Here is an 11,992-nt window from a genome sequence, read left to right as displayed (position 1 = left end):
GTTAGGAAGGTAAAATAAACTAATGAAGGACTAAAATTAAATGGTGTGACTCAGTTGTTAGCATATGCAGATGATGTAGACTTACTGGGGGATGATGTGAATACAATTAAGAATAATGCTAAAATATTTTTCAAAACTGCTAAAGAGATAGGTTTGGAAGTTAAAAAAGAGAAAACTAAATATATGCTTACAGGTTGAAACCAAGTGTTAGGTAATAATGAAAATCTAATTATTGATAACAACTCGTTTGAACCAGTTTCCAAATTCAAATACTTACGAGTAATATTAACAAATGAAAATTATATTAAGGAGGAAATAAAAACTAGGCTTAATTCAGGAAATGCATGTTACTTCTCTCTTCATAAACTTTTGTCTTCTCGTTTAATATCTAAGAAACTAAAAGTTAAAATATACAAAACAGTAATTTTGCCTTTAGTATTATATGGGTGTGAAACTTGGTCCCTTACATTGAAAGAGGAAGATAAATTGAGAGTATTTAAAAATAAGATCCTTAGGAAAATTATTGGACCTAAAAGGGAGGAGACAGGTGAGTGGAGAAGGTTACATAATTTAGAACAACATAATTTGTATTCATGTTCAGATATTGTTAGAATGATTAAATCAAGAAGACTTAGGTGGGCAGGCCATGTGGCACGAATGAGAGAGGAAAGAAGAGTTTACAGAATTCTTGTTGGGAAACCTGATGGTAAGAGACCTGTAGGAAGGCCAGGACAAAGATGGAGGGACAACAATGAGATAGACCTAAAGGAAATTGGTAGGGATGGAAAAGAGTATATAGATCTTGCTCAAGATAAGGACAGATGGAAGGCCTGTGTTGCTGCAGCCATGAACCTTTGGGTTTAAGAAGGCTAGGGAGTTAGTTCGTTACTTAGGGAATGCTTATTTTCTTAGTTGCAAGAATTTTTATGTGGAACATGAACATCTACAAATTGTTTAATTTTTGCCACATGTATCTAAATTGTGTCGTGCCAAAGTTACATATTTTCAAGGTATCAAAGAACTTCAACAATTCTCGATTCTTATTGATAACCACTCACTTATTTAATCATGTCCACTTTCACTTCAAAACAAAGAACTTCACTGTGATTATGTGGAAGGCGAACCCATCCATTAATTTTGTCAGTTTTCACACTTTTGCATGAGTAAATGCAAGACCATCACTTCGATTCATTTTTCGCACTACTCTTGACACACTTATTAAATAACACTATACATTCATTGGGTATGTATCTCGATATTCACGTATACTTACCAGTCGTGAATTAGGTTATCATAAGTTCCAAAAATTGATGCATGCTGCTGTACCATTCCAAACAATGAATACTCTTATTTGAAAATACTACAAGGATGAGAAAATTAGCATCATAAAATTGTGAAAAAAAGTAATTTGCTGTGTAAGCTGTGTGATCTGACCACCCTCCGCTCTTTGATGCACCTATGCTACCATACACATACTGTATGTGCTACAAAGCATGTAAGTAGTGCCATTTAATAAGTGATATCAATCCATACATACATATCCTGAAACTTCACCAAGCATCCCCAAGCTAGGAATTTTCGATTCATTCACTTGCTAGTGCAGTGACAATGTACACTCTGTTGATATGCAGTAAGTCCAGCCTAAAGTGAACTACTGCAAACGTGTGAATAATATTTGACTGGCCTTAATAGATTTGGCAAAAGCTGAATAAAATATTACTGAACCAGTAACATATTTACATGTTTCAATGCATGTCCTTAATGACAGTCTATTGTACTATCCTTTCTTCTCGTTGATCTGTAAATCTCTGACAATTTTTTTTCCAGATATCTGAACAAGAACTACATGCAAGGACAGAGCCAAGATGTTCCAAAGTCAGTTACACTAGTACCTTCAGGCAAATTAAGTGATCAAGAACAAGCAAAAGACAATACAGAATGTGTCAATAGAAAAGGTAACTTTAAACCTGAACATTCACCAAAATACTCTAAAACCAAGGCAGATATTGAAGATACCAAGCACTGTAACAGGAAAAAACAACATACCTCTTCAATGTTCAACCAAGTTTTCTCCAATGAAGGAAATTTATTTGCTCATTCAAATGTCCTTGCAAAGGAGAAGTTTTTTAATCGCTCAGTTTGCAAGAGAACATTTATTCCTGAAGATAACCTTTACACACAAAGAAGGGTTCACACCAAAGATAAACCTTTTAATTGTTCAATTTGCAACAAAGATTTTACCCGGAAATCAAACCTTAATATTCATATGAATGTTCACACCAAAGATAAAACTTTTAATTGTTCAATTTGCAACAAAGATTTTACCCGGAAATCAAACCTTAATATTCATATGAATGTTCACACCAATGATAAAACTTTTAATTGTTCAATTTGCAACAAAGATTTTACCCGGAAATCAAACCTTAATATTCATATGAATGTTCACGCCAAAGATAAACCTTTTAATTGTTCAATTTGCAACAAAGATTTTACCCGGAAATCAAACCTTAATATTCATATGAATGTTCACACCAAAGATAAACCTTTTAATTGTTCAATTTGTGACAAAGCTTTTTCCCAGAAATCAAGCCTTAATGATCATATGAGGGTTCACACCAAAGAGAAACCTTTTGAGTGTTCAATTTGTGACAAAGCTTTTTCCCAGAAAGCAATTCTTAGGGTGCATGTGAGGATTCACACTAAGCAGAAACCTTTTAAGTGTTCAATTTGCAACAAAGATTTTTCCCAAAAACATGGCCTTAATACACACATGACAGTACACACAAAAGAGAAACCCTTTAATTGTTCTATTTGTAGCAAAGAGTTTTCCTACAAACACACGCTTTATAGACATATGAGGGCACACACAAATGAAAAATCTTTGAAGTGTACAATTTGCAACAAAGATTTTTCCCAAAAACATCGCTTTAATACACACATGACAGTACACACAAAAGAGAAACGTTTTAATTGTTATATTTGTAGCAAAGAGTTTTCCTACAAAGAGGTGCTTCGTAAACATATGAGGACACACACAAATGAAAAACCTTTTAAGTGTACAATTTGCAACAAAGCTTTTACCCAAAAACATCACCTTAATAGACACATGAAATTACACACAAAGAGAAACCCTTTAATTGTTTAAAATGTAACAAGTATTTTACCCATAAATATATATAATTACTAAACATGTGAAGAGGGTGCATAGCAAATAGAACCTAAAAACCATTTGCACACAGGGAATGGTGTCTCTGAGTAGAAATCTCTGGAAATTCTAATCATTCTGTGCATATATCATTTGGGATGGAATCCCGAACTCTGTATTATACAAATCATCACTTCATGTCTACAACTATGGGGCAACCATTTTATTAATTGAGATCTCAACCATCCATTCCAATGGTACTGTGCAAACCTTTTTTTGATAGCCCTACTGAAAATTCTGTCTACTGTTTTCAGTAGATCAGTGGGTGTTTTGAAACTTCTACTGTTTTATGTAGATGAACTGTAATGCTACTGTTTTCAGTAGCCCAACTGTGTCTACTGTTTTCAATAGCTGAACTGTACTGATTGTTTTCTACTGTTTTTAATAGCCCAACTGTGTCTACTGTTTTTAGTAGTCCAACTGTGTGTACTGTTTTCAGTAGGTGAACTTTACTACTAATAGTAAGACTTGAAGCTTTCCTGGCGATGAATGATGAATAGATTCTCTCGGGCTATATCACTTCAACCCTTAACATGAGAGTGACAAAGCTCTCAAAAGCTTGCAATATTTTCCACAACTCACCTGGTCGATAGCCCGAGAGAATGTATTCATGTACTACTAATGTTTTGTACTGTTTTTGGTAGTCCAACTGTTTCTACTATCTTAAGTGGCTGTGGCTGAACTGTACTCTTTATGTTTTCAGTAACATAATTATACAACCAAGATCTTTTATTGTGTTCATCAAATGTTTGTATGAAAACAGTACTATTATCAGTAATGAAATATTTCTTATCAATACAACTGAAAATGCAATGGAGAAATCGTATAAACAACTAAAATGAATATATGTTAAAGCATGTGGAACTTGCTACTTAGGAATGTGCCCACACAACAAAAAATCAAGTGTAGTGAACATGTTTTTAAGTGTGTTGCTTCACTGTGGTTAATGCACTTGTAGAAAATTGAAAAACATACTGTTTTATACATAAATTGACATATTGTTTTTCATATATTCACACGAAAACATCAAAAAATTATTTTAAACAAGACCTGATCCTGAATGCTTGAAAAACCAAAATAAGCAAACGTTGTTCACTATGTTTATCAAGAGATGGCTCTTTTCTGCAATTGCACTACACAGATAAAATAATAACCATGAAAATTCCATGCTGAAAAGAAAATCAACTGATATGATAATGTATTCAAACTACTAGCTGGTTTAAGGCTGAGCTATTTCTTAAGGAAGAGTTGTAGTAACTTATTCATTAAGATATATCTGACTTCAGTAGTATTAATTAGAAAAACAGTAGAAATTCAGTTCATATATTGTTTTTTCCAATGCACTTCAAAATCTCCGCTGGTGGCTCAGTCGGTAACGCATCTAACTACCATGCTCAAGGTCCTGGGTTCGATCCCTGGCCGGTTCAAATCCGGGAACTTTTCTAATGTTGGAAGCGGCCCCGGCACCAACCCAGCATCAAATGACATGTGTACCTGGAGGGAAACCCTAGGGGATAAAGGTGGTCAGGGCATGATGCTGATCACATCATCCCACTCATGATGACCGGATCAAGAAAGTGTGGTGCGTTACCCCCACACTCCTATACGCCTCATGGCATGGTGCTAAGCACAGAGGAGCCCTTTACCTTTACTTCAAAATCTCAAAATTACTGAATATATGGTGTCAAGAATGAATTTGCCTATTCTTGGAATCAATAATTGATTTTATAATATATTGTAGCAAATATTATGCATAGTTATTCACATCGTTTCTTCAGTACAGTAGTCCTACTGCAGAGTACATTAGCTCTACAGTAATCTGCAATAGGGTTCCAGTAGATTTCACAGTACACAGTAGGAGATATTTGAAAACAGTAGAATTTGTTTACTGAAAACAGTAGAAATTTCCAGCAGGGTGTTGTAAGAAAATAAGCATTCATAACAGATTGGGGCTTTTTAAATAGCTAGCCATTGTTTAAGTACTTTTTTTTACCCAAAGTACAAAGCAAAGAAAGAAGCTTCATCAACAGTAGCAGTGACTCAGGGTGGCTAATCACTGGGAATTCCTTGAATTCCAGGAAGTATGCGTGAATTATTTTCTCTGGGAATTATATGTGAATTATGAGGGGATTTTGCTCCTTGAACGTGAAAAATTGCAACTTTTATTAATCCAGATCTCAAATTTATCTATACATATTCGTAAATGTTGTGAGGAATGGTTTTCACATTTTAGATTTAATGTTTGTCAAGGAAGTATAAGAAAGCTGCATTGGAAAATATATAAAAACAGAATTCTTCTCTGAACTTGTGGTATGACAAATGTATAACGTTGGTAGGCTAGGATAATTGCTAAATGTGAAAGAGATCCCAGAGGAAAATACAGTATAGTAATGGAATACATTTAGATTCCTATTTTAACTTCTCGTGCAGTCTCTCCTATTTTTTGCTTGCCTTGCTAAGTGTCATTGGTTTCAAACATATTTTTTGGAACGATGTTTGATTTCTAAAACTGTAAACGTTTATGTACGAGTACAATATCAGAGATCATTGATATTTCTTTAGGATAGAAACAGCAATGTGGGTTTATTTCACGCTTTTCAGTACTTGAATGCAATAGGGTCCATATTAAATCTTTAATGAACCTCATTTTTTGGGTACATTCTCGGTATATATTCGAAAAAACTGACTCCAAAACATATGATTCTGAATCGTGTGTATTGAACAACGTAACGTTTTAGAAATACAACTCCATTTATCTATATTGTGGGTCATTCCATGTCAAATCATCCAGAATTTTGTGAAAATGTCACCCACCATCTCCGATTTTGATGAAATTCAGTATACTAATAGAACTTTTCATGCTGATTACAAAAATGACAACTTTTTTGAGATTGGTCAAGGGGTTCAGAAATTACGCGATTTTAAAATCGCCCTGTACGCCCCATGCGGCTCCACTTTGAATGACACGCATTAGGCTATAAATTATAGTATCTTCTCTCAGGTTTGCCGTAGAAACTTCAAGTTTGATTTCTTTTGCTCAGTATAGTGTAAGCTTTCATTTAAATAAAGTTTCTGAGCAGTGTATCAATAATCATGTATTTTATGTATAGTTTCATGTATTTTTTTTAGAAAAATAAATGACTAATATAAGAGCAAATTTCGTTCAATGCCCCCCCTTCAATTTCACCCTAATTTTATATACAGGTAGCTGAGAGTGGGTACTAATGCTTGATGAAAAAATTTGGATGGGCGGTTCAGAGACAGGGTGATAAAAAAATCATTTGCATTAAAAGATAATCTTATTAAAAATACTTATGTATTTAGCACAAAGTCTGAAGTACAATATGTTTTGAGGTATAATATTCAAAATTTCTGTTCACTATGTGTGAAGGTAAGCATAGGCGTAACCTGGTGGGGGCAAAGGGAATTTTACCTATCCAAAATTTATAGATTAAGTAAAACCTACAAGTTAAATATATTTTGTGAACCTCCTGGCACTTGAGGAACATACAAAAATAGAGTAATTATTGTGATTTTTCAAATGTATTTAGCAAATAATCTTTGAGACTATTTTTATGGGACTGAAAACTTTGATTCTCTCAACCAAAGATAGTTCCCAAGTTCCGCCCATGAAGATAGTACCGAAAAATACTTACTCGATTGTATTCTATGCATTGCCAAAATTTCATGCACTATAAATTGTGCTGTTCACATTTTCTGTTCCCAACTGTAAAAAAAAATATATCTGTACCTTCTCTGGATGCTACGTAAAAGGATTTTCTTGGAATTGCTGGCCTGTCAAATAAGTTATGCTTTGTTGCATGCTAACTTCATACACACTTTACTTCAATTCATATCTACTTGTATGTTAAAACTTCAGTGTTTTAGGTGGACTGTCGAGCTAGGAAACAGTCATCGTTGAAGGAGTGGATCTTTGGATTTTGTTGAACTTGGAATGGAGAGAAAGAAATAGGTGCAAGTGAAATCAATGACACCATATTCAAAATGCCGTGGTCAGCATTCAAATGATTTCTTAATTAAAATCGTTAAAGCAAAGTTGATTCTGTGTTTCATCATTTATTTGCAGTAGTAATGTAGGTATATGAAGACATACGGATTATGTACTAGAAACACAATTTGTAATTTTTACACAAATCAATGATCATTAACTGTAAGTTTCTTTCACAGTAACTGTAAAGTAACTCAGTTACTTTCAAAGTACCAGTAACTAACAGAGTTACTTTTTAAATGAGTAACTGAAACTCTGTTACTTGTAAAATGTAACTTACCGAACACTGTAAATAACCTGTAGCCTAAGTTCAAAACAGTGCATACTTAATCTTCCTGGTCATGTTGTATAGTACTTTGCAATCGCTGACACATTGTACTGCAGGTTGTTATCATTTCACCTTACGTGATTAATAAGACATTTATGCCTCTAATACTATTTCTATGGAGTTGGTACTTCATTGCTGAACTTGTTACTTGATACTGTTGATGTCTATACAAGTCTTCTAATTGTTCCAACCACCCCATCACAAGATTTTCTGTGGTATGTGGCAAGAAAAGCTCCATTTGGAAAAACTTCAATCAGCACAAATGTGTTAATTCTTACTTCATATTACGTATCTCCGCGAAGACTATAAAGAAAAATTTCCATATTGAGATAAAATGCACAAAAAGAAGAATGTTCTCGAAGAAAATTTGCTAAGCTTGGGAATGTTAATGACTATGATTAAAATTTTTTTAAAAAATTGAAGACACTTGAAACTAACTTAGATAGAGTAGAACTTCAATTTTACATTGTTCAGGGGACCAAGCTGAAAAAACTTAGAATACTAGAAAATGTAAAACCGAGGAAAATTTGCTATGTTGGGACCACCAATATTAGATGTAAAATGCAGGGAAATGTAAAATCGAGGAACTTGAAATCGGGGTTTCACTGCAATTATTATTTGCAGGTTTTACTTAATCTATAAATTTTGGATAGGGAAAATGATTCCCTTTGCCCCCACCAGGTTACGCCTATGCTTACCTTCACACATAGTGAACAGAAATTTTGAATATTATACCTCAAAACATATTGTACTTCAGACTTTGTGCTAAATACATAAGTATTTTTAATAAGATTATCTTTTAATGCAAATGATTTTTTATCACCCTGTCTCTGAACCACCCATCCAAATTTTTTCATCAAGCATTAGTACCCACTCTCAGCTACCTGTATATAAAATTTGGGTGAAATTGAAGGGGGGGCATTGAACGAAATTTGCTCTTGAAGTTAGTCATTTATTTTTCTAAAAAAATACATGAAACTATACATAAAATACATGATTAATGATACACTGCTCAGAAACTTTATTTAAATGAAAGCTTACACTATCCTGAGCAAAAGAAATCAAACTTGAAGTTTCTACGGCAAACCTGAGAGAAGATACTGTAATTTATAACCTAATGCGTGTCATTCAAAGTGAAGCCGCATGTGGCATACAGGGAGATTTTTAAAATCGCGTAATTTCTGAACCCCTTGACCAATCTCAAAAAAGTTGTCATTTTTGTAATCAGCATGAAAAGTTCTATTAGTATACTGAATTTCATGAAAATCGGAGATGGTGGGTGACATGGCCTGGATGATTTGACGTGGAATGACCCTTGTGTGTTTTAAGTGCTTTTGCCCCTATTGTTTCTTTGTAACACAAGGGATAATGTAAGGGAAAGTTTTATCTGTACACTCAGCACCAATAAAAATTGGACACAGAGACCTGAAATACTCGCTTCCCTGCGAGGCATTGTGTGTGTTGCCTAACTCTACGGCGATAAGCGTATTTTAATAGGGAAGTTTCAACGGCAACTTCTACCACCCACATAGATTTATGCAACACACACAACGCCTTGTAGGCAAGCGATGATTTCAGGATCTAGGTGTCCCATTTTTATTGCCTGTAACTGTACGTTGCACCATGCCATTCAGCAATACAGAAGGTGTGGAGGATAGAGTTTCATATATTATCGATCTTGGCCATACTCGAGCTGACGTGATCAGCACTACCCTCCACCCATCTTTAACCCCTCAGGTACTCATTGATGAGAGGCTGGGTAAGCCACAGAACTTCTTCTGCAGTGACATTTTCTGAATATTCCCACCTGAAATATCCAAACTCGTGATTGGAACTTGGGTCACTTAACAATGAACCACAAAATTTATCTTTCAGTAGAATTGAATTAGCATTTGAAGACGCATTTATACTTGAATTTTATCACTGTCTTAGAGTGGCCACCCTGTAACTGGTGTTAAAGCTTCCCTATTTTGATGTATTTGTATTAATTCATGATAATTATTGTTATCATTTGTATTATCCTGTTTTATCAACAGACTGATCTCCCTCACCATGAATATTTACTTGTGATACCAATGTCCATGGCAGAGTGGTTAGCACAGAACACTATGATGCTAGGGTCCGAGGCTGTGTTGTTAAAGCTCCAGACATTTTAAGTAAATTCAATTCCTGTCCAGGAGAGAAAATCAGGAAGCGTAAATGGGTTCTGGACCGTAAAGAACCTTTTTATCTGTGAAGTATTTCAATTCGGTCTAGGAACTTTTTTCCGGATGAATTTGAATACAGTCTAGGAACCTTATTCCTGAGTCAATTTAAATACAGTCTTGGAACATTTTTTTCCGAATCTGTTTATATTCGGTCCAGGAACCTTTTTTTCTGAATCTGTTTATAATCGGTCCAGGAACTTTTTTCCCGAATCTATTTATATTTGGTCCAGGAACATTTTTTCTGAATCTATTTATATTCGGTCCGGGAACCTTTTTTCCAGGATCAATTTAAATATGGGTCAGGAACCTTTTTTTCGAGATCAATTTAAGTATGGCTCAGGAATCTTCTTATCTGAATCAGTTTAAATAGGGTCCAAATTCTCTATTGAAATGAAACAATATGCAACTTGGATCGAATCTTAAATTGTACAAGAAATGAGTTCCTTCAACAACCCTTCATCAATTTAATCATATCATGACTCATCCTCATCTTTGCAATTAGCAAAAAGTGGCAGAAATGTGAAGTAAAATAAATCAACCAATCAATGCTTGAATAATTATATTGAAAACATTTTTACCAGATATCAAAATTTCTTGAAGTTGATTAGGTACATTTGAGTTTGAAATTCTTATGCAATTAACAATTTCTTATAGATTAGTATATCCTGTAACATTTGTGACTCGTGTTTGTAGATGTATTTCATGTCTAAGTATGTGAAATGGCAAATGTAAACTTCACATATTAAATAAAATATTTTAAATATTGAATTGAACCTTTTAATTGAATTGTATTAGACTGTTTTGATACAATGGAATCTCATTTATGCTTTATATTGTTCATATATTTGTGTGTGTATGTGTGTGGGTGGTGAGAGGTGGTAATACGTAATATTGAAATAGAGAAAACATTTGCTTGTACCCTGGAATGTTCGGAAAGTTCGTCTTGGATACTGGGAATTCTACTTGAATTTTATATGATCCTGCTGTGGCCACTTGATACTAGCAAAGTTATAATCACTTATGGACACAGATTTTTAGATATGTTACTGACAAATTTATTTTTAATACTGATAAACTTTAATGCACTGATAAACTCTACCTCTTTTCAAATAATGTTTAAATGTTATGTTGTTGTGATTGAATGAGATTGCATTTGATTGAAATTAATTTCTTCTCTTTGAAAATTATTGTGATATTTGATGTTCAATTTTGTGCATGAAGTTTTTGTGTTTCTTAACGTACTGAATAATTTTGATGAAGAATCTTGTAAATGTGTAATATTTCAAACTTCCCATTTTTCAGAAAGCAATACTCAATGCCAGTGATTCATGAATAGTAAGCAAGGGCCAGTTCTAGAACATTCTTCTGAAAAAGGAAGTTTTAATTAGCAATTTTCAGGAAAAAATTGTTTTGCAACACCTAAACCTCATCGCACAGCTGGGAAATGCTGTGTTTGCAATCAATTCCATTTTAAAATAATAAAGGTTAGTTACCAAGTTGCACATCACATTCCTTTCATGACATTAATTAACTCACTAATTATTCTCCTGCAGCATTATAATACTTTGAGCCACGGAGGTGTATTCTGCAGGGTGTCTGTTTCCATGCAAGAGACCTGGGTTCGATTCTCAGGGTGGGTGATGTAAGGTCAGAATTTTTCTGGCCTTCTCCCCCCTGCCCCCCTAAAGCATCTCTGGGGCTCACCCATCCTCAAATCAATGGATACCTGGGGGTAACCCTGTGTGGGTAAGGCAGCTGGAGTGTGGTTCTGATCACATCACCTACAAAAATGGTAGAGATCCAGAATGTGTCCAGCCGTACCCCCACATCCCCTAAATGTGCCTTCATGTCATTGTGCTAAATGCACGGGGAACTTTATTTTAAGCATTATGATACTTTAAAACGTTTTGTGACATTTAGTAATGTTTCTTTGAACTTCTCTGTAGACCAAGAGGATGCAAAGATAGGATTTTTGAAGTGTTGCAAGACTTTTTAACATGCTGCAGTTAAAATAATAAAGAATAAATAAATTAATTAAAAAATCGGTTGATTCTCTTCTTCAGTTTCACATAAATACTAAACATTCCTGCCTTTTGGGTTAGCCTGGAGATGGAGAAAAGAAACATAATACTCCCTCTGTCCCATAATTATTGTCCGGTACACCTTTGTTTGTTGTCCCATAATAATTGTCCGATATTCAAACTGTGACATTGGTGTATACAGAAGAAGAAAATGAAACATGG

At 34.3% G+C, this 11,992-nt stretch overlaps 1 protein-coding gene across 1 annotated transcript; it reads left to right on the top strand.

Annotated features, from left to right (window-relative positions):
- The first annotated feature begins 1,868 nt into the window (after window positions 1-1,868).
- Window positions 1,869-3,309, top strand: LOC145999325 (uncharacterized). Its single transcript, XM_083136267.1, has 2 exons — window positions 1,869-2,275; window positions 2,522-3,309. The coding sequence occupies exons 1-2, from the start codon at window positions 2,054-2,056 to the stop codon at window positions 3,143-3,145; spliced, it is 846 nt and encodes a 281-aa protein (XP_082992393.1). The 5' UTR covers window positions 1,869-2,053; the 3' UTR covers window positions 3,146-3,309.
- Window positions 3,310-11,992: the final 8,683 nt, after the last annotated feature.

This window comes from Lepisma saccharinum, chromosome 15, assembly GCF_977018435.1.
Source record: "Lepisma saccharinum chromosome 15, izLepSacc3.1, whole genome shotgun sequence".
NCBI lineage: Eukaryota > Metazoa > Arthropoda > Insecta > Zygentoma > Lepismatidae > Lepisma > Lepisma saccharinum.
This window is presented reverse-complemented; position numbering and strand designations above follow the sequence as displayed.